Source organism: Oryctolagus cuniculus, chromosome 11, assembly GCF_964237555.1.
Source record: "Oryctolagus cuniculus chromosome 11, mOryCun1.1, whole genome shotgun sequence".
NCBI lineage: Eukaryota > Metazoa > Chordata > Mammalia > Lagomorpha > Leporidae > Oryctolagus > Oryctolagus cuniculus.
The window spans coordinates 11,126,130-11,150,395 of NC_091442.1; the positions used below are offsets into that span (position 1 = coordinate 11,126,130).

Genomic DNA, 24,266 nt, shown 5'->3' on the forward strand with positions numbered 1-24,266 from the left:
GCGCCCCCTGCAGGCTCCTGCCTCCTATTTCTCACCTACACCCCACCACCAGTGTCCCCCCACCCCCGCCTGGAGGGGAGGCGGACAAACCCTCAGCCTGCTCCCAATCCCCTTAATCGGATCTGCGCCAGTGACCCTTCTAATTAAAACTCCCCGGCTGTCATCTCCCATCTCCCCGCAAAGCTGGGGGAAGCGGAAACACCATAAAAGGAGTGCAGGGAGTGATGCCTGTGTCCTTGAGAGTAGCCCGGGGTGGCCACAGCCCTGGGGACCCCACTCCCCTCTCTGAGCTCATGCATTCACCAGCCACATAGGGAGTGCCCACACTGTACTAGGCGCTGGGACACCTGGGAGAACGAGCTAGACCCAGCCCTGGCCCCCATGGAGCTGGCCTTCTCCTGTGGGACAGAGACAAGGAAGCGATTCCAACTCAGCGAGGTCGGTGCTGTGATGCGAGACACTGCAGAGCCGTGGGAGCCCGGAGAATGGGCGGACCCAACCCAGACCGCACGGTCAGAGGAGACCCCTGGAGCAAGCGACTCCTAAGCTGAGGCCTGAACAGGGAGCAGAAACCAGCCAGGAGCAGTGGTCAGGGGCAGAGGAAGGTGGGGTGAAGGTGGGTGAGCAGCCAGGTGGTGCAGCTTGGGAACTGTAAGTTCTTTTCTGTTGTGTGATATGCCAAGCTCATCCCTGCCACAGGGCCTTTGTACATGTTCTGCCTGCTGCTAGACCACTCAGATAGTCTCATCCGTAAGTGTGAGCAGCCAGCCACCTCCCGAGAGAGGCCTGCCCTGACCACCCCACCTCACACGGACACCCCCAGGGCTGTTCTGCTGGCCCCTGGCTTGTTTTTCTGGGGACAGACAGCGCGTGGCACCCCCGACATCACCCTGCTCCTGTCCTGGATAGTATGCTTCTTGCCTGCTCTCCCTGCTCGTTCTAAGAGGCCGGGACATTCTCTTCCCTGTTCATGCTGCAGCCGCGGAACCAGCACAGCACTTAGTACGCGCTCAGTACACACAGGCCAACTAGATGCAAAGGCACGGGAGCCTCTGTGAGCGTGGGGAGCCGTGGCCGGGTTCGCAGCAGAGCCGTGTCCTGCCCAGAGCCCTGCTGCTCCCCTGTGACCTGAACACTGGGGCGCTGTTGGTGGAAAGCAACTCTCATGTAACTTGACTGAGGCTTCTACATACCATAGAGTTCGTTCAACGCCAGCGTATTTGAAAGGTTTTTAGTTGATTTACTACGTTGTGCAACCATCATCCTAAACCAGTTCTAGAACATTTTTCATGATCCCGATGACATCCCTCACGGCCATTAACTGCTAATCCCTATCCCCACCCTGGCAAGCACTAAGCTACTTTCTGTCTCCACGGATCGGTTTATCTAGATGTTTCATCTAAATGGAATCAGATAATGGGTGGCCTTGAGAGTCTGGCTTCTTTCACCGGGTGCGGCGTGTTCGCGGCTCGCCCGTGCCGTGACACGGGTCGGTCCCGAGTGAATGACATCCCACTGCACGCACACGCCAGATTGTGAGTGTAGCCGCCAGCTGATGGACACTGGGGTGGCTTCCGCTCCGTGGCTGCTCTTGTCTTGTTGCTGTGCACGCACACGTGGTCTGAGAAGCACTTTGCAAGCCCTAAACACCAGGTGCGGCTCTCAGCTTCCCCCAGCGTCTGAGTGACAAGAGGCAGGGCAATGTGCAGCCGTGGTGGCAACAGTCCTGGGTGTCCCTGGGATCCACAACCACTGCTGACCCCAGGATGGGGGCGCCGGCTCCTGAACACCGCCCTGGGCTCCTCCACCTGCCCCCCACTTCTCCAGGGGACCAGAACCCCCTGACCATTGCTGTAGACAGGTGGGCTCCAGGACCCAGCGGCTACTCCCAGGGAGGGAATTTGAGGACAGACTCCCAGTCCCAGATCCTGGCTCCTGACTCGACTTCCCGGGTTCCTGGAGTCCTGCCTAAACCCAATTGGGCTCGGATCCCAGGAAAGCAGAGGCCCTGTCAGGGCCTGAGCTGGGGCTGGGAGGACTCCCGGGTGATGGCTTGGATCTGGAGCTCATCCCAGAGACCAGATCAAGAGAGTCCACCCAGGCCCAAGGGCTGTTTACAGGCCACCTGCTGCCTTAGGCAGGCACTGGGGTCCGCAGACCACTGCCGGCCTCGCAGCAGCCCAGGGGTTGTGGGTGGGCAGACGCTGCCAGCTGCATGCCACTGCAGTACAGTATCCAGTTGGTGGCTCACTTGCCTTCATCTCCATTCGAGAGATACGGAGATGGAGGCTCAGAACGGGGGAGCGACTCGTCCAAGGCCACACAGCTGGGGACGAATAGCGCTGGGCTCAAGTTCAAGTCCAAAACCAGCTTATAAACAAACACAATGCCGTGGAGTCGTGCGAGCAAAGCAAGGCCAGGGTTCCTGTGCCCCCGACTGCTCTTAGGGCCCAGGATGTCCTTGAAGCCTCGCTGCAGTCCTCCGGGCGGGGACACTGAGGCACGCTTGCAAGTTCTGCAGGCAGGAAATACGGCCCTGACCCCAAGGGCTTCCGTGGGTCTGGAAGAAAAAGCGGTCTTGCAGAGGGGACCGGGAGGGGCGGGGCGGGGAGCATCCATGCTGTTGTTCCGCCCACCGAGAGGGAGGCCTGGCACTCTGTATCCTCCCACCCAGCGTCAGCAGCAGGTACACCTCCCCCAGGACCCGCAGGGGCTCCCCCACTTGTCCCCTCAGGCTGAGGGGCGGCAGGGGGAGGGCACACTCTCAGGTACAAAGGGGGTGCCTGCCTTGGAATAACAGGCCCCAAGGACCGTCCAATAGCTGTGTGCATAATTCATGCATCTGTCGGCAGAACATCAATTATGCGGCCTTCCCCGCAGTTGTCTGGGGTTAGAAACTGGAGCAGGCTTCCCCTGCCGGCCTCTGGGGGAAACGGGAGCTCCCAGCTCTTAAAGAAACAGACTCCTCCCGGGGAGTCTTCTCCCTGGGGCGCAGGCGTCCTCCTGCCGGGAGCCTGAGACCCACGGGGCTCAGCCGGAGACCCACAGCTACGCGGCTCCCCCACCTTAACCGGCGAGGGGCTGCCTACTGGCACACCCTAGAATCCCGCAGCCTCGGTGCTGGTGACATTCGGCCATGGTCGTTCTCAGGGGGCAGGGGGTGTTGGAGGATGTTGAACAGCACCCCTGGCCCCGTCCTGTAGAAATGGCCTGGTGTCTGCTGTGGCCAGAACTGCCTCCCCGGGGTGGGGGTGGGGGCTGGCGCTGTGGCACAGGGGATTAACCCACCGCCTGCATCCCTTATGAGTGCCTGTTTGAGTCCCGGCTGTTGCACTTCCCATCCGGCTCCCTGCTAATGCGCCTGGGAAAGCAGCAGAAGGTGACCCAAGTCCTCGGGCCCCTGCATCCATGCGGGAGACCTGGATGGAGTTCCAGGCTCCTGGCTTCAGCCAGTCATAAGTCCAGCAGGGGAATGAACCAGCAGATGGAAGATCTCCCTATCTCTCTGTAATGCTGTGTTTCAAATAACAAAATAAATAAATCTTAAAAAAAAAAAAAAAAAAAACACCCCCAGTGCAGAAGCATGGGTGTATCCTGATGTCCCAAATAAAGAAACTGAGGATCGGAGCTGAGATTCCAAGCCCAGCGCCCACACCCCTAACCCAGTGTGGAAGTTCCTGGGGGTGTTTTGTGCAGTGGCTAATACGCCGCTCGGGATGCCCACATCCCACACAGGAGTGCCGAGTTCAAGTGCCGGCTCCACTTTCCCTTCCAGCTTCCTACCAATGCATGCCTTGGGAGACTCAAGCCACCCACAAGGGAGACCTGGACTGAATTCCAGGCTGCTAGCTTTGCCCTGACCCAGTTCTGGCCATTGCGGGCTTTTGGACAGAACATCCTTATCTGTCTCTCTGCCTTTCAAATACAAGAAAGATAAATAATTAATTAATTAATTGAAACAAAACAAAACAAACCACACAGGTCAAAAGACTTTGAGCAAAACCTTTAGAAAGAAAATTTTCCAGGGCCAACGCTGTGGCGTAGCTGGTAAAGCCACCGCCTGCAGCATCCCATAAGGGCACCAGTTCGAGTCCCGGCTGCTCCACTTCTGATCCAGCTCTCTGCTACAGCCTGGGAAAGCAGTAGAAGATGGCCCAGGTCCTTGGGCCCCTGCGCCTGTATGGGAGACCCAGATGAAGTTCCTGGCTCCTGACTTCGGATCGGCGCAGTTCAGGCCATTGTGGCCATTTGGGGAGTGAACCAGCAGATGGAAGACATCTCTCTCTCTCTCTCTCTTTTTTTCTCTCTCCGCCTGTCCTTCTTTCTCTATGTAACTCTGACTTTCAAATAAATAAATAAATCTTTAAAAAAATTTTCCGAATAGTGAGCTGCCAAGACATTTTATTCCAACAATCACACATTTATGTTGGTAACTGTTTCATCCATACATCGTATTATTTCCCAGGATAAGACTAAAATAGAAGCGAGCGGGGGCGGGGGCGGGGGCAGTTCTACCATCCGGAAGAGCCGAATCTGAGAGCCAGGGTCGTCCAGCACGATGTCGAGACAGTGGTGATCGGTCTGGGGACACACACATTCATGTGGCAAATGACACAGAAAAGCGAAGGTACAAGGAGCACATTCTACCTGGCGTGACTCCGTGGGGAGGGAAGGACCCCCAGGAAGCCCCTGTGTCCTTGCTACCTGCCCCGCCCCTGACCGTGAGCGGCGGCTCACAGGTGTTCCTCTGCTTATGTGCGTCAGCGATGTCTAACCCAGGTCTCTTGTACGAATCAGCGATCTCACGTTAGAACGTGGTTACAGAACCTCCCTTCTCCGCGAACGCAGACCAAGACGTGAAGACCTAAAAACTGTTTTGTTTTTTTTTTTTTGACAGAGTTAGACAGAGAAAGAGAGAGACAGAAAGGTCCTCCCTCCGTTAGTTCACCCCACAAATGCCTGCTTAGGCAGGAGCTACGCCGATCCAAAGCCAGGAGCCAGGTGCTTCTTCCTGGTCTCCCATGCACCCAGGCCATCCTCCACTGCCTTCCCGGGCCACAGCAGAGAGCTGGACTGGAAGAGGAGCAGCTGGAACTAGAACTGGTGCCCATATGGGATGCTGGCACCGCAGGCAGAGGATTAACCAAGTGAGCCACAGCGCCGGCCCCAAGCTGTTTGTTTTTAAAACCTGGGCATATTGGCCATGACCGTAAACGTCAAGATGTCGGGAGAGCGGCTGAGGTCCAGGAAGCAGAGTTGGCCCAGAAGGGCACCGGGGCTCCCATCGTGTCTGTGCTATCCCCAGTGCCTCGCACGTGAGAGACGGCCAATGCCGGTTTGCCAAATCAAGCACTGAATTTTGGTGCCAGCCCTTCCACACACAGACCCATGAAGGAGTGACACCAAACAGCGGTGCCTCTCAGGTGTCACCCCAGGCTAGTGCTGGGGGACAGAGCTGAGTCTCAGCACCAGCCCCGCCCCCAGCACTGGGCACATGGGTGCGTGTGCGTGGAGGCTGAGTGGTCTGGGCTGAAGAGATGGTGTAGGGCTGAGATTTTTGTTGTGATGATGGCCAGCATTTATTAGATGCCCACTGTGTACTGCTGCAGTGGTGCTAGGCTCCGCGTGTGTCAACACGTCTTGTCTTCATGCCAGCTCTCTAAGATAGATCCTGTTATTATCATCCCGTCTTGCAGATGGGGAAACTGAGGCCAAGAGAGATTACATAGCTTGCTCAAAGTAAGAGAGTGGCAGAGCTGGGGCTTGAACCCCAAGCAGCCCAGGCTCTGCACTGCTGCCCGTGACTCCAGGGTCCTGCCTCCTCCCCTTATTCTCCAGCTTCTCTCTAGAAGCTTCTGTTCAATGCTTTTCTTTCCCCTACAACCTGGGGGACACTTGCTCAGGGCTGGGCCGGTCCAAGCCTGGATTCTGCTGACCCTTTAATTCCGGGGCTCACCTTCCCATAATCCACTCACCCCCTGGATCCCTGGCCTCAAATTCCCAAAGAATAGGGCTCAGCTTGGGTTTTCTGCCCCTGCCCCCCGGGCCAGTCAGTGCCAGCCGGGGTCACATGGAACACGCACGGCAGCCAGGCCCATGCTGCGAGACAGGGGCAGGGCAGGAAAGGGGAAATTTTCTGAAAATGGAGGAGTGTTGGGCGACCCAACAGGGACGTGGTTCTAAGGTTTGAGTTCTTGGCCTGAGGGGTCTGCAGATTTATTACACAGAGAATAATGTGACTGGGCTTGCGTTTTGGAAGAGAGACCCTCAGAGCGATTTATTACACCTGCTTGCCCTTCCATGTAAGTCTGTATTTATTTATTTATTTATTTATTTATTTTGACAGGCAGAATGGACAGAGAGAGAGAAAGAGAGAAAGGTCTTCCTTTTCCGATGGTTCACCCTCCAAATGGCCGCTACGGCTGCGCCAATCCAAAGCCAGGAGCCAGATGCTTCCTCCTGGTCTCCCATGGGGTGCAGGGCCCAAGCACTTGGGCCATCCTCCACTGCACTCCCGGGCCACAGCAGAGAGCTGGCCTGGAAGAGGGCAACCGGGACAGAATCCAGCTCCCCGACCGGGACTAGAACCCGGTGTGCCGGCGCCGCAAGGCGGAGGATTAGCCTATTGAGCCGCGGTGCCGGCCTTCATGTAAGTTTTTAGATTGTCTGGATTCCACTCACGTCAACGGACATCCATCAACACCTGACTCTGTACCCAGCCCCCTTCTTGGTCCAGGGGACTCAGAGGTGGCTAAGCCGAGGCCTTTGGCCCCCAAAAGTTCATAGTTCCCATCGGGAGTTAGTAAGGTGGACCCAGGATGTCTGCCTCCCCAGAAGCTACCTGCAAAATCTTACGTTTCTGAGCATTTTTCTAGAAAAAGGTCATTAGCGTGCATCTGATTTTTTTAAATATTTTATTTATTTATTTGAGAGGTAGAGTTACATATAGAGAGAGGGAGAGAAGGAAAGGTCTTCCCTCCGCTGGTTCACTCCCCAATTGGCTGCAACAGCCGGAGCTGAGCCGATCCAAAGCCAGGAGCCAGGAGCTTCTAACAGGGCTCCCACACAGGTGCAGGGGCCCAGGGACCTGGGCCATCTTCTGCTGCTCTCCCAGACCATAGCAGAGAGCTGGATTGGAAATGGAGTAGCCAGGACCGGAACCGGTACCCACATAGGATGCTGGCACCACAGGTGGAGGATCAACCTACTGTGCCACAGGCCAGCCCCTCATCTGATTTTTAATACATCCTTAAGAGTCTATGATCAAGGGTCAGGTAGACCTGCGTTAAAATCCTGGCTCTGCCACTTAGTAGCAGTGGAAGTCAGAGCTTCCTCTGTCCAGTGGAGCTAAGATTGCTGATTCTTTAGTGGGATCGATGTCAGAATGAAATAAGCTCATCATCAGAACACTGTCATGAAAGCGGTTCTGCACCCCGTAACTATTAGGAACCACTGCTCTCCAGCAGGAGGCAGACTATGGTCTATAGGTCAAATTCAGCCCACTGTTTCTGTAAATAAAGTTTTATTGACACACAGCTATGCCCATTCTCTTATGTGTTATCCATAACCACGTTTGTGCTACAGCTGCAGGGTGGGATAGTTGCAACGGAGAATACACAGGCTCCAGAGCCAAACCCAGTCACTATGTGGCCCCTGCTAGAGAAAGTCTGCCAGTGTCTGGGCTTGTTGATCAACTTGAACTTGGTTTCTCTGGGCCTCAGTTTTCTCATTGGCACAACCAACAGACTGGAAGAAACTACCTTTTCTGCTCACCGTTTGGTCATTGACTGACTACGAGACGTGCTCTTGAACGCCAGGAGTCCCTGCAGACCCCGGGTGTCGGGGGGCCCGTCCTGTTGGCAGTTAGTAACTGAGCCCCTCTTTTCTGCCCGCAGATCCTGGCCATCATCTCCATCATGTTCATCGTCCTCTCCACCATCGCCCTGTCCCTCAACACGCTGCCCGAGCTGCAGAGCCTCGACGAGTTCGGCCAGACCACGGACAACCCCCAGCTGGCCCACGTGGAGGCCGTGTGCATCGCGTGGTTCACCATGGAGTACCTGCTGCGCTTCCTCTCCTCGCCCAAGAAGTGGAAGTTCTTCAAGGGCCCGCTCAACGCCATCGACCTGCTGGCCATCCTGCCCTACTACGTCACCATCTTCCTCACCGAGTCCAACAAGAGCGTGCTGCAGTTCCAGAACGTGCGGCGCGTGGTCCAGATCTTCCGCATCATGCGCATCCTGCGCATCCTGAAGCTGGCGCGGCACTCCACCGGCCTCCAGTCCCTGGGCTTCACCCTGCGGAGGAGCTACAACGAGCTGGGCTTGCTCATCCTCTTCCTCGCCATGGGCATCATGATCTTCTCCAGCCTCGTCTTCTTTGCCGAGAAGGATGAGGACGACACCAAGTTCAAAAGCATCCCGGCCTCTTTCTGGTGGGCCACCATCACCATGACGACTGTGGGGTATGGAGACATCTACCCCAAGACTCTCCTGGGGAAAATTGTAGGGGGGCTCTGCTGTATCGCCGGGGTCCTGGTGATTGCTCTTCCCATCCCCATCATCGTCAACAACTTCTCCGAGTTCTACAAGGAGCAAAAGAGGCAGGAGAAAGCGATCAAGCGCAGAGAGGCTCTGGAGAGAGCCAAGAGGAATGGCAGCATCGTATCCATGAACATGAAGGACGCTTTCGCCCGGAGTGTCGAGATGATGGACATCGTGGTGGAGAAGAACGGGGAGAATTTGGCGAAGAAGGAAAAAGTACAAGATAACCACTTGTCTCCCAACAAGTGGAAGTGGACAAAGAGGACCCTGTCCGAAACCAGCTCAAGTAAGTCCTTTGAGACGAAGGAGCAGGGCTCCCCTGAGAAAGCCAGATCCTCGTCGAGTCCCCAGCACCTGAACGTGCAGCAGCTGGAAGACATGTACAACAAGATGGCCAAGACCCAGTCGCAGCCCGTCCTCAACACCAAGGAGGCAGCGGCACAGAGCAAGCCGAAGGAAGAACTGGAAATGGAGAGCATCCCAAGCCCCGTGGCCCCTCTGCCCACTCGCACCGAGGGGGTCATCGACATGCGAAGTATGTCAAGCATTGACAGCTTTATCAGCTGTGCCACGGACTTCCCCGAAGCCACCAGGTTCTCCCACAGCCCCTTGGCTTCCCTCCCCACCAAGGCTGGGGGCGGCGCGGCCCCAGAGCTGGGCTGGCGGGGAGCCCTGGGTGCCAGCGGGGGCCGGCTCGTGGAGGCCAACCCCACCCCGGATGCCAGCCACGGCTCCGGTTTCTTCATCGAGAGCCCCAAGAGTTCCATGAAGACCAACAACCCCTTGAAGCTCCGAGCACTCAAAGTCAACTTTATGGCCGGCGAGCCCGGTCCACTCCTCCCCGTCCTGGGGATGTACCATGACCCTCTGAGGACCCGGGGGGGTGCTGCGGCTGCTGTCGCCGGCCTGGAGTGCGCCACACTCTTGGACAAGCCTGTGCTGAGCCCAGAGTCCTCCATCTACACCACAGCGAGTGCGAGGACACCCCCCCGGTCGCCCGAGAAGCCCACAGCAATAGCATTCAATTTCGAGGCAGGCGTCCACCAGTACATTGATGCCGACACAGATGACGAGGGCCAGCTGCTCTACAGTGTAGACTCCAGCCCTCCCAAGAGCCTCCACGGGGGCGCCAGTCCCAAGTGCAGCATCGGGGCGAGGTCAGAAAAGAACCACTTTGAAAGTGCCCCCTTACCCACCTCCCCGAAATTCTTGAGGCAGAACTGTATTTACTCCACAGAAGGGTTGACTGGAAAAAGCCTCAGCGGCCAGGAAAAGTGCAAACTCGGGAACCACATCTCCCCCGACGTCCGCGTGTTGCCAGGGGGAGGAGCTCACGGGAGCACTCGGGATCAGAGCATCTGAACCACGCCCCCTCCCACCCGCCGTGGAGGGGAGACTGTGGCCGCGGCCCAGAGGAGGGGGGGGCTGTTCCTCTGACCTGCCATAGAGCTTTTCTGCTTGAACTCTGACGCAGAAAAGCCCTGCAGAGCCCCCAGAGAGAAGAGAAGAGCCTCCCGAGACACCTGCTGGGACCTTGAGAGCCGTGGCAGGTGCGTGGGCATGAAGTCGGCCAAGCCATGGGGTGTAGCACCTCCTTGTCACACAACTCCACTGCCCCCAAAGGGGGACGACATGCGTGGAACTCACAGCCACCACCACCACCATTCGCGACCAAGGCCACCGACTCCCCAGCCTTCTCTCCTGCCTTTTCATCAGGTTCCCACCCTCCTGGCTTCCACCGGAGAAGAACGCTGGAACGAGGGGCTGGGGTTGGTGTTGTTGGCCACTGCGGCACCGGGTTTGCCCAGCCAGCTCTGGGAACACCTGTCTGTGAGCTCCTGGATGGATCCTGCTGTTACAAGGCTCCAGGGAATTCTTGTGGCATGGGGAAATCTGCGCCATAAACCACCATCCCAGCGCAAAACCGATACTCAATTGTCTCGCTGGCTTCCATCTCCCCATAGCGCCTGAGGTCTCGTTGCGAGATGTCGTTAGGGGGAGTTGCACCACTGTACTCGACCTGTACTCAATTCTGCCATCCTCCTGCGGTCTGGGAAGGAATCAGAAGGCGGGCGCTCAGCCAACAGGTTGAACTCGGAGTGTTGCTTTCGGATGCTGACAGGGAAACACTTCCTGACGTCGCTAGTGTGGACTCAAAAGATATGCAAGTGTCAAATATGCAAAAGAAACAGCTTATTCAAAGAGACTGTGTGTTACTGAAAACAGCATAAAAATCTGATTTTTTTTTAACCTGCAAAAATGAAAGAAAAAAAAATCCACCCCTAATTGAAATACCCAGTTCAGACTTTTGAATACTTCCTGCTGCGGTAGGTACATCACCTACTACAATAGAATTTTTTTTTTGTTTCCTGTGGTATTCAAGCTAAAAAAAAAAGTTAATAAAAAGCACTTTATGTTTTTCAAAAATAGATTCTACCAGGGACAGTGTCAACATCTTGCACTTTAAAATAAGCACTATTTCCCGTGGGCCGCTTGTTGGGACTGTTGTTGGGTTGTTGCTACGTGCCTGTTGCCGGCCACGGGCGGGGAGATAGTGCTGGTATCGCCGTCTGCCCTGCCAGTCTGCAGGCTCCTCCCCTGGCCCTGGGAAGCTTCCGCTTAACTCTCACGGGGTGGCAGGGGTCCTCGGCCCGTGGGTGGGGCTCCTCACAGAGTCACCCGTCCGAGACGCAGCGGCACTTGGGCATTGCGTGTTTTACTGTTCTTTCCTGTCCACCAGCCCTTGGTGTGTTTTCAGTGTCACTGTGTGTGCTACAAGCCCCGGCCTCGCCCCTGCAGCGTCACGGCAGCCAGTACAGACACAAGCAATAAGCATCGTGTGCACTGTGAGTGCTTCTGCTGTATTTCTTGGTGTTGGTCTTCCTGTCTAGTTTGATGACCTGGCATTGTCCTGCCTGCTTTGAGTCCCGTGGCATGGTGGTGTCGCCCATTCCTCCATACGGCGACATGGGGTTGAACTGCCGATGACAAAGGCGATGGGGTTGGCGCCTGTCAGTGAAGAGAACCTGGTACTGGTCTGCCTGTCTGTAGCACGCTGGAACAATGCTGCTCTCCTGTTGTAACGTTGACTGGCGATGTCCCAAGTACAGTACTGTGCAGCGGCCTGTCGCCGGGTTCAGTGACAGGTGTGGAGCAAAGACGCGGTACTGGTTTGCCTGTTCTGCAGAGAATCTGTTGCTGGCAGCCTGTTAGCACCAGGGCATGATCCGCCTGTTAGTACACAAGTACCATGGAGCTGTTCTGCCTGCCCCCCGCACAATGGCCTGAGGTTGGGCCACCTGTCACGGGTGTGACAACGTGAGGTCATTACATCACCAGTGCATACCACTTCTCAGCACCTCCAGGGACTGTGGCTGCCCCGAGCACGGTGCAGCCCTGTTACTTGCTGTGTTATCAAGGAAAAGGAGAACTTGACTCTCGCCGAGTACCTGCAGAGTACCCAGAGAGCCCCGCAAGGGGGACTTAGCTCGGGGCAGGGAGTGGGCTGGCGCACCACAGAGAGGAAGCGGCGGCGCTGCCTAGCTCGGTGTCCAGGCTGGGGGCCGCCGGAGGAGCAGCGACCATGGGATGGCTCTCCGCCGGCATCCGACTCGTCTCTTTGTTTTCCTCACCGTGTATGTCCACCATCAGCACAACTGTGAAACTTCAGGGAAAACAAACAAATGCTTTTTGATAAAAGTAAATAGTTGTGATTTCCGATTCAGATGTTTTTAGAGCTGATGCTATCTGTAACATGAATACTAATAATAGAGTCTATTTTACATATCAGGAAAGTGACCGTGTCTCAATATAGCCATATATCACGAGAAGGAACTGAGTACCCCTTCTTCAAACCAAGGCATTTCATTTGTTGATAGAAGCAGATGTGAAGTGTAAAGATTAGAAATTATGATTTCTTTAAAAAAAAATCTGATAACCAGTCGGTGCAACTCTCCTTGTAACCAAAGGCCCTTTCTGCCTTGTGTCGTGTGGGACCTTCCTCGTGTACCTTGATCTGAATGCAGCATTGTACCGAGTCACTTTTGAAGGAGGAATTCAGAGGTATCATGCAAACCTACCTTTCCAGGCTTCCTAACCAGAGTCCTATAGAGTTCTTATAGAAACAGAATCGTTAAAATACAGCATATACTATGCTTAGAAAGTGTTCCGTTTGCTTTGGTTTCTTTCTTTTTTTTTCCCCCTTTACCTGTGTGTGTATATATTGTGGGAATCTAGATTTTCCCTCTGATCTCTTCCCATAGGGAGTCTTAAGTCTTCCCAGCCCCCACCCGCCAAAAACAAACAGATTCAGAATTGTTTTTAACAGGTGTACACTCAACGCGTACCTGTGTGTACCTGCACTGAGAAATCCACCCGCGGGTCTCCACTGAGAAGCCAAACTCGATAGACAGGCCTTGAGAGGGACGGGGAAAGTAGTGATGTGGACGCAAGGACGACTTGAACTTGGTGATCCATCCCCACGCGCTCTGGACCCACGGAGAGCCGGAAGAAGCGAGTGGACCCACATTAACGCAGCTGGGGCTGGCGGCGGCTGGAGGCCAGGTCCCTTTGGCGAATCCAGCGAAACTCAGCTGAACTTGGGTTCCAGCTTCTGCCTCTCTCAGAAAGGGCTAGGGATCAGCGCAGCTGTGTGTCTCAGTCCCGATTGCAGCGCTGAGGAGGCGGGCAGGCGTTGGGGGACACCGCATAGTCACCTCTTCGTCCTTGGGTACAGGAAAACCACAGAACTTCGTGCAGCAGACTTCTCAGTGCCTTCTTCAGGAATCCTATCTTAAGCACACTGGAAGGGAAGGAAGAAGGAGGAGGGAACGCTGGTTCCGAGGAAGCCCCTTTTTCTAGAAGCGTGGAGATAAAGAGAAACCACAAAACCCAGAGAAGGCCACTTCCTTCCAACGCATTCAGCTTGTGGCTGACAACTGCTGGTGACCCGAGCTCCTGCAAACTGACCCCACCTCCCCTCCACGTGCTGGTAACTGTAGCCTCTCTCCGCCCTTATCTCCTAACAACATCCATGTTTCGAAGGAGAAACAAACAAAACAGGATTCTCTTCTGTAAAACTGTAACGTATTGTTGATATTTGTAACTATTGTACATTTCCTTCCGGCTCCAGTCTCGGCTGGGGTGTCTAGTCTGTGAACAAGGGGAGATTTAAAATTCACCATGGACAGCGGTCACGAAAGCCAGGTCTCAGTCCCTCTCCTTTCCTGATTTCTCTGCCAATTAGTCTCCCAAATAATCCAACCCCAGGCTCTCAGCCTTGAATCCAGAGGAGGGCGTGGCGAGAAACCTGCCGGCATGTCTCTTTGGGAAAGGACTTGTTCTGTGGCCACGGAGTTGGCTGAGAAAGGGGGCTGCCCCTGGTGCCCCGTGCAGGATGCCGGAAAGCTGCCAGCACACACCGGCCTCGCTCGCCTCTGCCTGCTCACCTGGCAGCGCCCACCTGCTTTCACCACGCTCAGCCAGGACCCCCCAGTCCAGCCCTGGCCACACCCAGAAATGAGACTTACCTCTGCGTTTTCCTTGGCCACGTTTTCTGGCTCTAAAAGGATCGGATGCACTACCGCGTCTTAGGATGTCCATGCATCTCAGAGTAGTCTATTTTTCTGTTCAGATAAAAAAAAAAGATATATAAATGTATTTTTAGCAAATTTATAATAGGGCAATTGAGTCTAATTTCTTCTTTTGTAACACAGAATAATATCCTGGGCGTTTTATCTTTGGTCGGTATCCTAACTGGTATTTTCTGGTCTTTTCCATTTCTTTCTGTCATCCTTTGAGCTGTTTTTCCCATTGGATTCTGACTTTCCGGGGGTAGAGAAAAACTCTGGATTCTGACTTCCTGTGTAGGCATTTCCTGCCACCAGGCCCCGAGTCTGTTGTCGCTGTCACTCTCCTCATTCTGTCCGTGTGTCTGTTCTATTTGTTGTTCTTAAGACTCAAAGGCACAAATGCAGGGGTAAGGCCAGGGGCAGCAGGGCTGTGGGGGGCCCTCGCTCTCACAGTGGGACGTGGGCTGGCCACGGGCATCCCCCACACCCACCCACCCCAGCATGGATCTGGAGGGACTGGGTTTTCTCGCCCCCCAGAGATCTTGGAACAAGCAATCTCATGCAAGCAGACTAGCTGCTAGCGTTTCTGAGGTCCAGACCACAGCCAAGTCCCCCTCGGCCGGGCAGGTCCCCTGTCCCGTGCCGGGTTCCCTGAAGCATCAGTCGGATCGGAGGTCCCGGACACATCCAGGTCCTTGTGACCATCAGAGGAACATGCTGGGCCTCTGCTCTCATCGCCTTTCTTTCTTTTTTTTTTTTTTTTTTAATTAAAATCAGTCACTCTTTCCACCCCGTTTCTCCCAGCCTCACTGAGAAACAGTGGCCAGGCAGCTTTGCAGCCAAACCCTGAGAAGAGATGTCCCTCCCCTCTCTGGCCACCTGGCCCCTCAGAGCCAGGGCAGTGGTGTTTTTCCAGCTTCCAACTGTCTATGCCTTGAGGAATCTGGGGGGCTGTCCCGTCACTGCTCCCCTGGGGCGGTTTCCAGCCTCACGTGCGCAGAGATCATCTCTCTGAGCAGGGTCTGGGCAGGAAGTGATTCCCCGGCCATCAGTGCACACAGGAAGATGGAGAAAGGCCAGGAGGTCTCCAGCTGACATTCATTTAGCTTCTGGCATCCCACAACCTCACTGGCAGCACCGGCTCTGGGCTCGGCCAAACCAGGACCCCTAGGTGCAGTGGGCCATTTCCATCAGATCTCCCCAAGGAGAAATCAACCCAGATCCAAGTTTATTAGTCTGAACTATGACCCTAATCAGTTTTCCCACCCCTAAAATTCCTGGTCAATTGCTTTTAACCAGAGCCAAATAAGACAAGATTATTTGTAAAGTTTGCACAAGAACAATAAAGGAAAATATTGCCTCTCGGTGGTGCTGCCCAGTTCAGCAAATCTCCTTGTTCGTGGCTGTCCTCATCAGGAAAGAGGTTGGTGGTTTGGATCTCCAGCCGCTGTTCCTGATGCTGTCTTGACCTAGAATCTCTCCCAGACTTCCCAAAATGCCAACTGGAAGAAGTGGAACTTGGAAGGGGCTCCTGTGACAAAGCCCACCCTCCTCCTCGCCTCTAGCCCTAACTCCCCATCCCTCCCTGCAGAGGTCGGGAAAAGAGCTAACGGATGGCTGGAGTGAGAGAGCTCAGCGGACAGGGAGCCAGCCAGCAGCACAGGGCCGCCTGCGCGTCTCCTGTACGGGAGGAACAGGCGGTCAGCTCCAACCCCAGTTAAGGGAGCCCTTCTGACAGGGGGTGTTGTCTGATCCTGGAGCCCTCTGCCATGTTGGGGGTGAGCTACCTTACTTCACAGTTTAGAGGGAGGCCAGACGATGTGCAAAATGGATGTTGGCAAGGGAGCCCTAGCATCACGTGGAAACTGGACTGAGCAATATGGCAATCCTCTTTGTGTCTTTGGCGTGTGTGTGCATGTGCTTTGTGTGTGTGTGTGTGTGTGTGTGTGTGTGTAGGTGGTTTGTGCATTCTGGGCACAAGTTCAAGCAAGCCACTGAGGCAAAGGCCTGGAACACCATCAGCGGAAACTCAGATTGTAGGATTTATTTACAGCTGCTGGGGGCAATGCCAAAGAAGAGACCCTGCTTCCTTCCCGTCTTGCATGGGGCAGTTTCCGTGGCCTGTCAATCACTCACGCATCCCACCCCTCCCAGTAGCCCAGCAGGCACCACACTGGGCTGAGCCTTGTGCTACACCCCTCCCCAGGCCAGCCAAGGAGCCACCCCCACGTCCCCACCTCCGGCTGGCTGTTTCTCGGTGCTTTGGCCCTTCTGCCCAGACTCTGTGCCCTCATGAGCCTGAGGCTGCCTGGACAAGAGACACAACCACTTCTGCCCGCCACCCTGCCACCTAGCGAACAACTGCCCAGACAATAGCAAAAGGGCTCTCTCCCCAGCTCTGGCGAATAAAGCCGGAGACACCATTCTAGAACTCGGAAAATCTCCACCCTGGAAGTCAACCCAGAAGGGCCAAAAGAGAGAGGCAGCCATAACGCAATCTGACAGCAGAACGAGACAGGGTGCCCACACTCCCCCGCGCCAGCAGCTGCCTTCCGTGGTCCGTCTCAACACGCGTTCTCCCAGAGCGGCATTTGACAGGAGCGTTTTCTTCATTCTCTCCGCCCCACAGGCATGAACTCGAGTGTGAATGGGGGCGTGGAGGTGGGACTTCAAGCTCAGGTCCAACTCAAGACCAGGTGGTCTTAGGTTCCGGGAGACGAGGCAGCATGGTATCATTGGATAAATGGGCCGAGCAGCTGCTTCCTCCAAACCCAAAATAAGACACAGACCACTACCCAGTCGGAGGCTCTGCCCTGCAGGAGCGGCTTAAGTCACAACAACACAAGACTGCAATGACAGAGCAGAGAGAAGAGGGGTGGGGGGACTCCTCTGCCCTCAGGATGCTCACCCGCACTCCTGAGCAAACCAGGTGTCAAACCAGGGGGACGCACAAGGAAAATGCCTGAGAACTTCCAGCTGTCGCTTGGCCCTGCTCCCAGTCTCCTGGGCTCACCAGGGTTTGGGACACACTCTGAGATGAGAGAGGAGGCGGGTATGTTTGAGGATGTGGGACTGAGGAGGGCAGCAGCCACGACCCGGGGCCACTTGGCCTCTAGGCTCCAGACCTAGCTTGAGTTCAACTCAAGATCGAGGGCTGGGAGCCCCATCTTCTGCGCCGGGAACTCAGGGTTACCCACCCCCCCCAACACACAGTGCGTGCCCTTGTCACGGGGCTGTCATCCTACCCATGTTTTTCTGAGTGAGCGAGTGTGTGAAGCGTTGCTCTCGGAGTGAATGAGTGGCTGGGCAGATGTGTGGGCGCAGAGGGAGTTAAACAAGTCCTACCTGGCTTGAGGCATTGCCCAGCCGGGAAGGAAGGAGAAGTGGGCCCAACCCATTGAAGCCCCAAACTGGCCCCTCCTCATCTGCTCTTTGATTCTACCTGGGCTAAAGACAGCAGGTGCATTCGACTCTGCTGGGCCCCAAGCCTATGGGGGCCATGGCTCACACAGAGATCCGAGTGGTTTCCCAATGGGCTGAGCCAGGGGTGCAAAGTGGCCTTTCTCGGGTGGCAACTTGTTGGGGGCAGGGACATGGCAGCCGACGTCTGGAGATGGAACCATGTTCCCTGAGCCAGCCTGGCTCCCAGCTTTAGGGCCCATCTAGCCCCAGAGCCCACTGGGTTAGCACGGGCCCAGAGCCCCTCCGCGGAGCCCCTCCAATTGTCCCGAGAACCCGTGATGTGAGGTGGGGGCTTTCCTGCCAGCTAAGCCATCTGATCACCCCACTTTTGATGGGAGCCAAACCAACCACAGCAGCCATAAACGACCGATGTCCTCAGCCCCGTGCTCTCGGGCTCGCGTCCATGGGTCCCGTTCATCTCGCGTGGGTTGCCGTGTCTGGTCCTTCCTGTAAAGGTGAAAATGAGTGCACACCCACTTGCACACACGTGCACACACTCACACATGCACACACACACACGGGGAAACCACACCCACACACCCCTGTCTTTTTATGCCTGTGGTGAGATGAAACTGTGATCCCCATGACCTCCAGCTGCTGTCCTGTCTTGTAAAATACGTCCGAATGTCCAAGAATTTCCAAGTAAATAGTCCCTTAATGAAGTCTGCAGAGTTCAATAAAAGGTATGAAGCAAACACGCTTGGTGGCACTTGTTTTATTTGCTGGAGGGCACAGGGAGGCAGAGGTGGAAAGATCTCTCAGAGAAGCCGAATCTGGGAGCCTGTGGAGCTGGAGGGGTGGTGCTGCCTCTCTCTCTCTCTCTCTACTCTGAAGAGGCAGGGCATGACCATGTGGCTATCACCCCACTATTCAAGCCAACAGTAACCCACCCCATGCTGGCTCAAAGCCCCAGCTCTGATCATTTGGCTCTCGTGTTAGCTATGCCCGGTCTCCATCTTGCATAAAAACATCTTGCAACAGAGAGTATACACTCAGATGCCTACAGGGGCCGAGCGGGTAGCCTAAATGAATGAGGCAAGCCAGCTAAGAGAGATAAGGGAGTGGTGGTGAGTGCGGCAAACTGGAGAACACGTGTGCTGTCTAAAGGGGTGAACACTGTTTCTCTCCAGCTGTTGGCACTCCGTAGACAGGCAGATCCACCAATGCACATCTTTTCAAGAAAAATCAGAAATCTAAGTTTTAGATGGAAATGTCCCAATTTTTAACTGCTAGCTCCTAGTGTCTGTTAGTCCTGTGCTAGTCGGATGAAACACATCCGCGGACAGAGTGCAGGCCAGGCCCCCTCTCGGGATCTCTGCCTTGACCAATAGGGCTAAGTTTCCAGAACTGGGGAACAAGTCACGCAAAGCCAAATGGAAGCATTTACTATCCCATAGTCTTGTGGCTCCAGAACTCAGGATCACCTTTCGCTGGGTGGTGCTGGCTGGGGTATGGAGGGGGGGGGCCTCCCATGAGGTTGCCATGGAGACAGCAGCTGTAGCCCTCTGCAAGCCTGAGGCTGGATGGTCTCCGGTCCTTGCCAGCCATTGGCTGAGCCTCACTTGCTTACCGTGTGACCTCCCTTTAGAGCTCTTGACTGTCCTGCCAGCGCGGACTTGACTGTCCTGTCCCCCAGAGTGACAGGCTGAAGAGAGAGCAAGGAAGAAACGTCAGTGCGCGTGTGACCTTGTCTCAGAAAGCAGAAACCAGGGCGAGTGTTTGGCACAGTGGTCTACACGCTGCTTGGGACACCCACATCCCATGTCAGGTTCAAGTGCCAGGGTTCCAGTCCCTACTCTGCTTCCAATCCAGCTTCCTGCCGATGTGCATTCCGGGTAGCAGCAACGATGACTCAAGTATTTGGGTCCCTGTCATCCACATGGGAGACCCGGATGCAGCTCCAGGCTCCCGCTTCAGCCTGGCCCAGCCCAGGCTGTCACAGGCATTTGAGGAGTGAACCAGAGGATGGAATTTCAACACGAAGTTGGAAACAAAAGCAGGGCCGGGGCTCAAGCCCAGGCTCTCTGTTATGGGATGTGGGCATCCCAGCTGGCCCCAGGACCATTATGGGATGTCAGCAAATGCCATCCCCAGGACAGCTACCTTCGAACTTTTATTTAGTGCAAAGCTTACTTTCTGGACTTCAGAATTCCATAGCCCAGTAACATTTCCGATTCCGATGGCGGAAGTGCAGACGCCTTGCTGGCATTTCATTTTGCCAAATAACGCTGTCAAAAAAGTAACTGCGTGTACTGCGTACGCAGGATGTTTCAAGTCCCCGAAATATATCAGCTCAGAATAAAAGAAAAAAAAAAGCTGAGAAAACAAGACTCTCATCATGATTTTTGGTAGCTGCGTGCTTCTCCATCCTCAGTGCTCCTGCCGTTTTAGATCCGGGTCACTCTTGGGGGGCCACCTTGCCTTGTGTGAGGTTTGAGCGGCACCCCAGCCTCTGTTCACCATGCCAGTAGCACCTCCCCCCAGGCACCACAACCAAAGGGGTCTCCATTCAGGGCAAGATGTCCCCTAGGGAGCAAGATCACCTGCAGTTGAGAACCACTGGAAGAGGCACAAAATCCACAAGGTGCAAGAAAAGTGGCATTTGCCCCCACACCTCTGGACCCCAGTGCCCCTGTGCCCTCAGGGAGTGTAGTTGATTAGTTAGTTGGTTTGAAAGAGCAACATACAAAGGGAGAGAGAGGGAGAGAGAGGGAGAGAGGGAGAGAGAGGGAGAGGAGACTTTTCATCTTCTAGTTCACTGCCCAAATGGCCAGGACGAAACCAGGAGCCAGGATTTCCCTCCAGGTCCCCCATGTGGGTGGCAGGGACCCAAGCACTTGGGCCATCATCTGCTGCCTCCCAGGCAGGTCAACAGGGAGCAGGATCAGAAGCAGAGCAGCCGGGGTGAGAACCTGTACTGTGACCTGGGATACCATTCAGCATTGCAAGTGGTGGCTTAAGCCCCTGTGCTGCAGCGCCAGTCCACACAGAGGTAATTTTTGCAGACACACACACAAACATGTGGAAGTGCATGTGTGTGCATGTGTGTGCCTGTGTTGCTTTGCTTGGTAAACACACGGTGGACAGTGCTGTGCACCTTGCTTTCCTCACGCACCTGGACGTGGGTACCGAGAGCCACCTCGTTCCTTTGTAAGCCCGTGGCAGGGCCTGTTTTCCATGCTAATTGCAGGTCTCCCACTGCCAAGCTCCAAGGTTGCTTCCCAGGTACAGAATGGCCTGTCGGGTTCCTCCAGTCTCTGCCTTCAGAACGGACCTGGAATCTGCGTCTCTCACACAGCCAGCACTCAGGCCACGCCTCCATTGTCTGTGGCCGCATTATTGCAGCAGCCTCTCCTTTGGGCTCCTCCCTGCACAGGGGCCAGAGGGGCCCTGTCAAGCTGTCGGTCTGATCATGTCACTTGGCCATGAACTTCCCGTCCCGAGTTGACTAAAACCCAGAGTCCTTGGCGTGGTGTGCAAGGCTGTACACCACCGGCCTCTGTCTCCCTGCCCTCACCCAAAGACGCCCCTCCTCCTCCCGATCTCACAGTGTAGGGGTGAGGGACCCCTGCTGCCCTCGCTCACCTCGCCCCTCCCTCACTTACCTCCAGTCGCCCTGGCCCCTATCAGCTTTCCTGCACCCACAGCACACAGCCACCCCAGGGCCTCCACGGTGGCTCCTCCTCCTGTCAGACCGCATCCTTGGGCCAGCCCCAGGGCTCACTCCCTCCCTCATCACCTTCTCCTCACCCCTGTCTCTGACAGCCAGGCTCCCAGGGGCAACCACACACTCCCGCACCAGCCCCCACCTCTGCTTTACTTTTCTCCGGAACGCTCGTCACTCCCAACCCACTGCATTCTATAGATTTATTTGTTTGTTGTTTACTTCCCTCCAACAGAACATAAATTCCACTCGTGCACGGATTTCTCTCTGTCCTGCTCACTGCTGTGTCTCCAGGATGGAGAAGTGTGCAAGCAGGCACACAGGTGCTCGATAACCATCTGTCGGAAGTTAAAGAAATAACCAGGATCTGTTTGTGTGGACCTCACGGGCGTGGGCTTCCTTTAAGTCGTAGCCTCAGAAATCACGTTCCTGGGTGAAGGGCTTGCAAGCTTTCAGTAATTTTGAAAGCTCTCACACCAAAGGCACCTGCCTTTGAGGTGACTGGCTATTTGCCGTGTACATTTAGTAGCGCCAGCAGGGGGAGGGGCGTTTGGAGAGCCGGCTGCTCGGTGGAAATCATTGCCTTCGTGCAAACCTCCTGTGTGATCCTCGTCTTTCCCACTTCCTGCCACGGTGGAATCGACACGGGAGGCTGACAGCATTTGGGGTTGGCATCCTAGGATCCCCTCTGTGCATATCTGTTACTCACAAGTGCCCTGAGAGCAGCGCTGGTCCCATTACACAGATTCACACACTGAGATCCGGGTTCACAGGACTTGCCAACGGCCCTGCGTGTTTGCAGCTGAGCCAGGGCCAGAGCCCCTTCGCCAGGTTCACCGAGCATTTGTTTTACGACCCCATGAGGCAGAAGGCCGCCCGGGAAACTTTGAGGGATGCACACAACAGAGTGCTCCACTGCTGCCTCCCAGAGCCCTCCAGTCGTGTGCAGGCGCCTGTTCACTCCACGAACACACTCGCCAGCGCAGGTGAGCACTGCAACTCTGAGATAAATAAGACCTTCTCTTTCTGTCTTCTTTTTCCTTATCATTCCCATTCATGCCCTGTCTGCCATTCATATTTTTAAGCTATTTATTTACTTATTTGAAAGGCAGAGCAGGAGAGAGAGAGAGAGAGAGAGAGAGAGAGAGAGAGAGAGAGAATATCTTCTATCCACTGGTTTACTCCCCCAAGTAGCCACAACAACCAGGGCTCTGGCTGAAGCCAGGAGCCAGGAGCTCCATCCGGGTCTCACACGTGGGTGGCAGGGGCCCAAGCACCTGGGCCATCTTCTGCTGCCTTCTCAAGACGGCATTAGCATTAAGCTGGATTGGCAGGAAGCTGGATCAGAAGCAGAGCAACCCAGACTCCAGAACCAGCGTTCCGACAAGGGTCGCCCGCATAGGCACCTGCTCTGCTTGGTGCTGGGGATACCTAGGTGAACTGGGCTGAGCCCCAGCCCTCACGGGGGTAACATCATAAGGCAGGAAACCTCACTCATTCACCCACACCCAGACAAGGGGCTTCAGACCACCACACACACGCACACACCAGGTGCCTGCCAGGCGGGGAGTGTGGTCGGGCCGGCGATCTCCGATCTCCGATCTCTGCCTGCCAGGAGGTGCTTCGCCCAGTACTTCCTTCTCAGTGTCAGGAAACCCAGCTCAGAGGACATCAGTGTCGCCGGCAGTTTGCAGCTGCAGGAGCTGAAGCCGGAGGCTGAGATGGCTTGAACGAGGTCAGCTGGCCTGCAAGGGGCACGGCTGGGAGCTTAACTCCCACCACGTGACACCACTGTTCCTCGGCCGCGGCTGCAGGGCTTGGGGGCTTCCTCTGCTGCCTCCCTGCCTGCTGGCCTCAGGAAACGCTCTCGTCTCCGAGGCCGATGCCCGGAAACCACCGTGAGGTTTGTTAAAGCCCCTCGGGGGCGGGGTTGTCCAAGCTCTGGTTTGGATCCCGTCTTGCTTTGAAATCCTGAGATCTTGTTCATCGTGGGATTTTTGGCATTAGGTTTTATTTTTTAAAATAGTGCAGTAAAATATTCTTCCTCCCGATGACTGAGTTTTTGGCACCCCCTTAAATCTTGCAAATTTTGATATTCTGGGGACACAGCACTGAGCAGAGCAAATCCCTGCTTCAAGGGAAGCATCCTCGTGGCGGTCCCTGGCCATAAACAGACCAAAAGAGGGGAGCTTCCAGCGCTAAGAAAGGAAACGGGGCAGGGCAAAGAGGAGAGAACCAGGGCCAGAAACTGCACCCACCCCGCAAGGGTCGGTGCAAAGAGGAAAAGAACCGATTCCGGTCGAGGTCTGGCGCAGAGGCTGCCATGCACACACCAGCCTTGAACTTGACCTCCATGCTGGCACAGGGCACCTCTGGGGCTACAGACCCCCCAGCTCTGCCCTCCGGGCGCTGCCGGCTTGAGACAGTGTTCTGTAAGCTGCGTGGGGGGTGTCCCTGTGGCAGGGGATCTCATTTTTAAATTTTTTGTTTATTTATTTGGGGAGGGGAGCTCCCATCCACTGGGCAAATGCCCACAATAGCCAGGCCTGGGCCAGGCCAAAGCCAAGACCCAGGACCTGTGTTCAGATCTCCCACGTGGGTGCAAGAACTCAGTTCCCTGAGCCACCACCTGCTGCCTCCCAGGGCCTGCAGCAGCCGGAAGCTGGAGCCAGGAGCAGAGCCAGGAGCTGAGCCGGTTTCAAAGCCAGTGTCCACCGCTAGGCCACACACTCGCCCCGGGGTTCTTAAGCTTCGGGTGCCCTGGGTCCCCTGGGAAGCCCCCAAGAAGCCCACAGACTCCTTCTCAGAATAACACTTTGACGTGCACGCAATAGAGAGCACAGACTTACAGAGGACACCTTTGAGAGGCGGTTCTGCGGCACAGCGCTACGTAAATAGGCAGATCTAGCGGTGCGTCAGACGCGGGCACCGGCTTGGCGTGGCGCCGCGTGTACCTGCTACTCCATGACATCTGCAACAGGCATCGTGAGATACAAAATATTCCGCGGGGCTTTTTTTTAGTGACAA

General features: G+C 55.4%; 1 protein-coding gene across 2 annotated transcripts in view; it reads left to right on the forward strand.

Moving 5' to 3' along the window:
• The window catches only part of KCNB1 (potassium voltage-gated channel subfamily B member 1), a 103,265-nt gene extending 84,993 nt beyond the window's left edge, over nt 1-18,272 (forward strand). The window contains exon 3 of one of the 2 annotated variants that reach the window (XM_051844879.2): nt 7,896-18,272. In XM_051844879.2, the coding sequence (XP_051700839.1) occupies nt 7,896-9,905 (2,010 nt within the window). In that variant the 3' untranslated portion in view covers nt 9,906-18,272. 2 annotated transcript variants of the gene reach the window in all.
• The last annotated feature ends 5,994 nt before the right edge of the window (nt 18,273-24,266 follow it).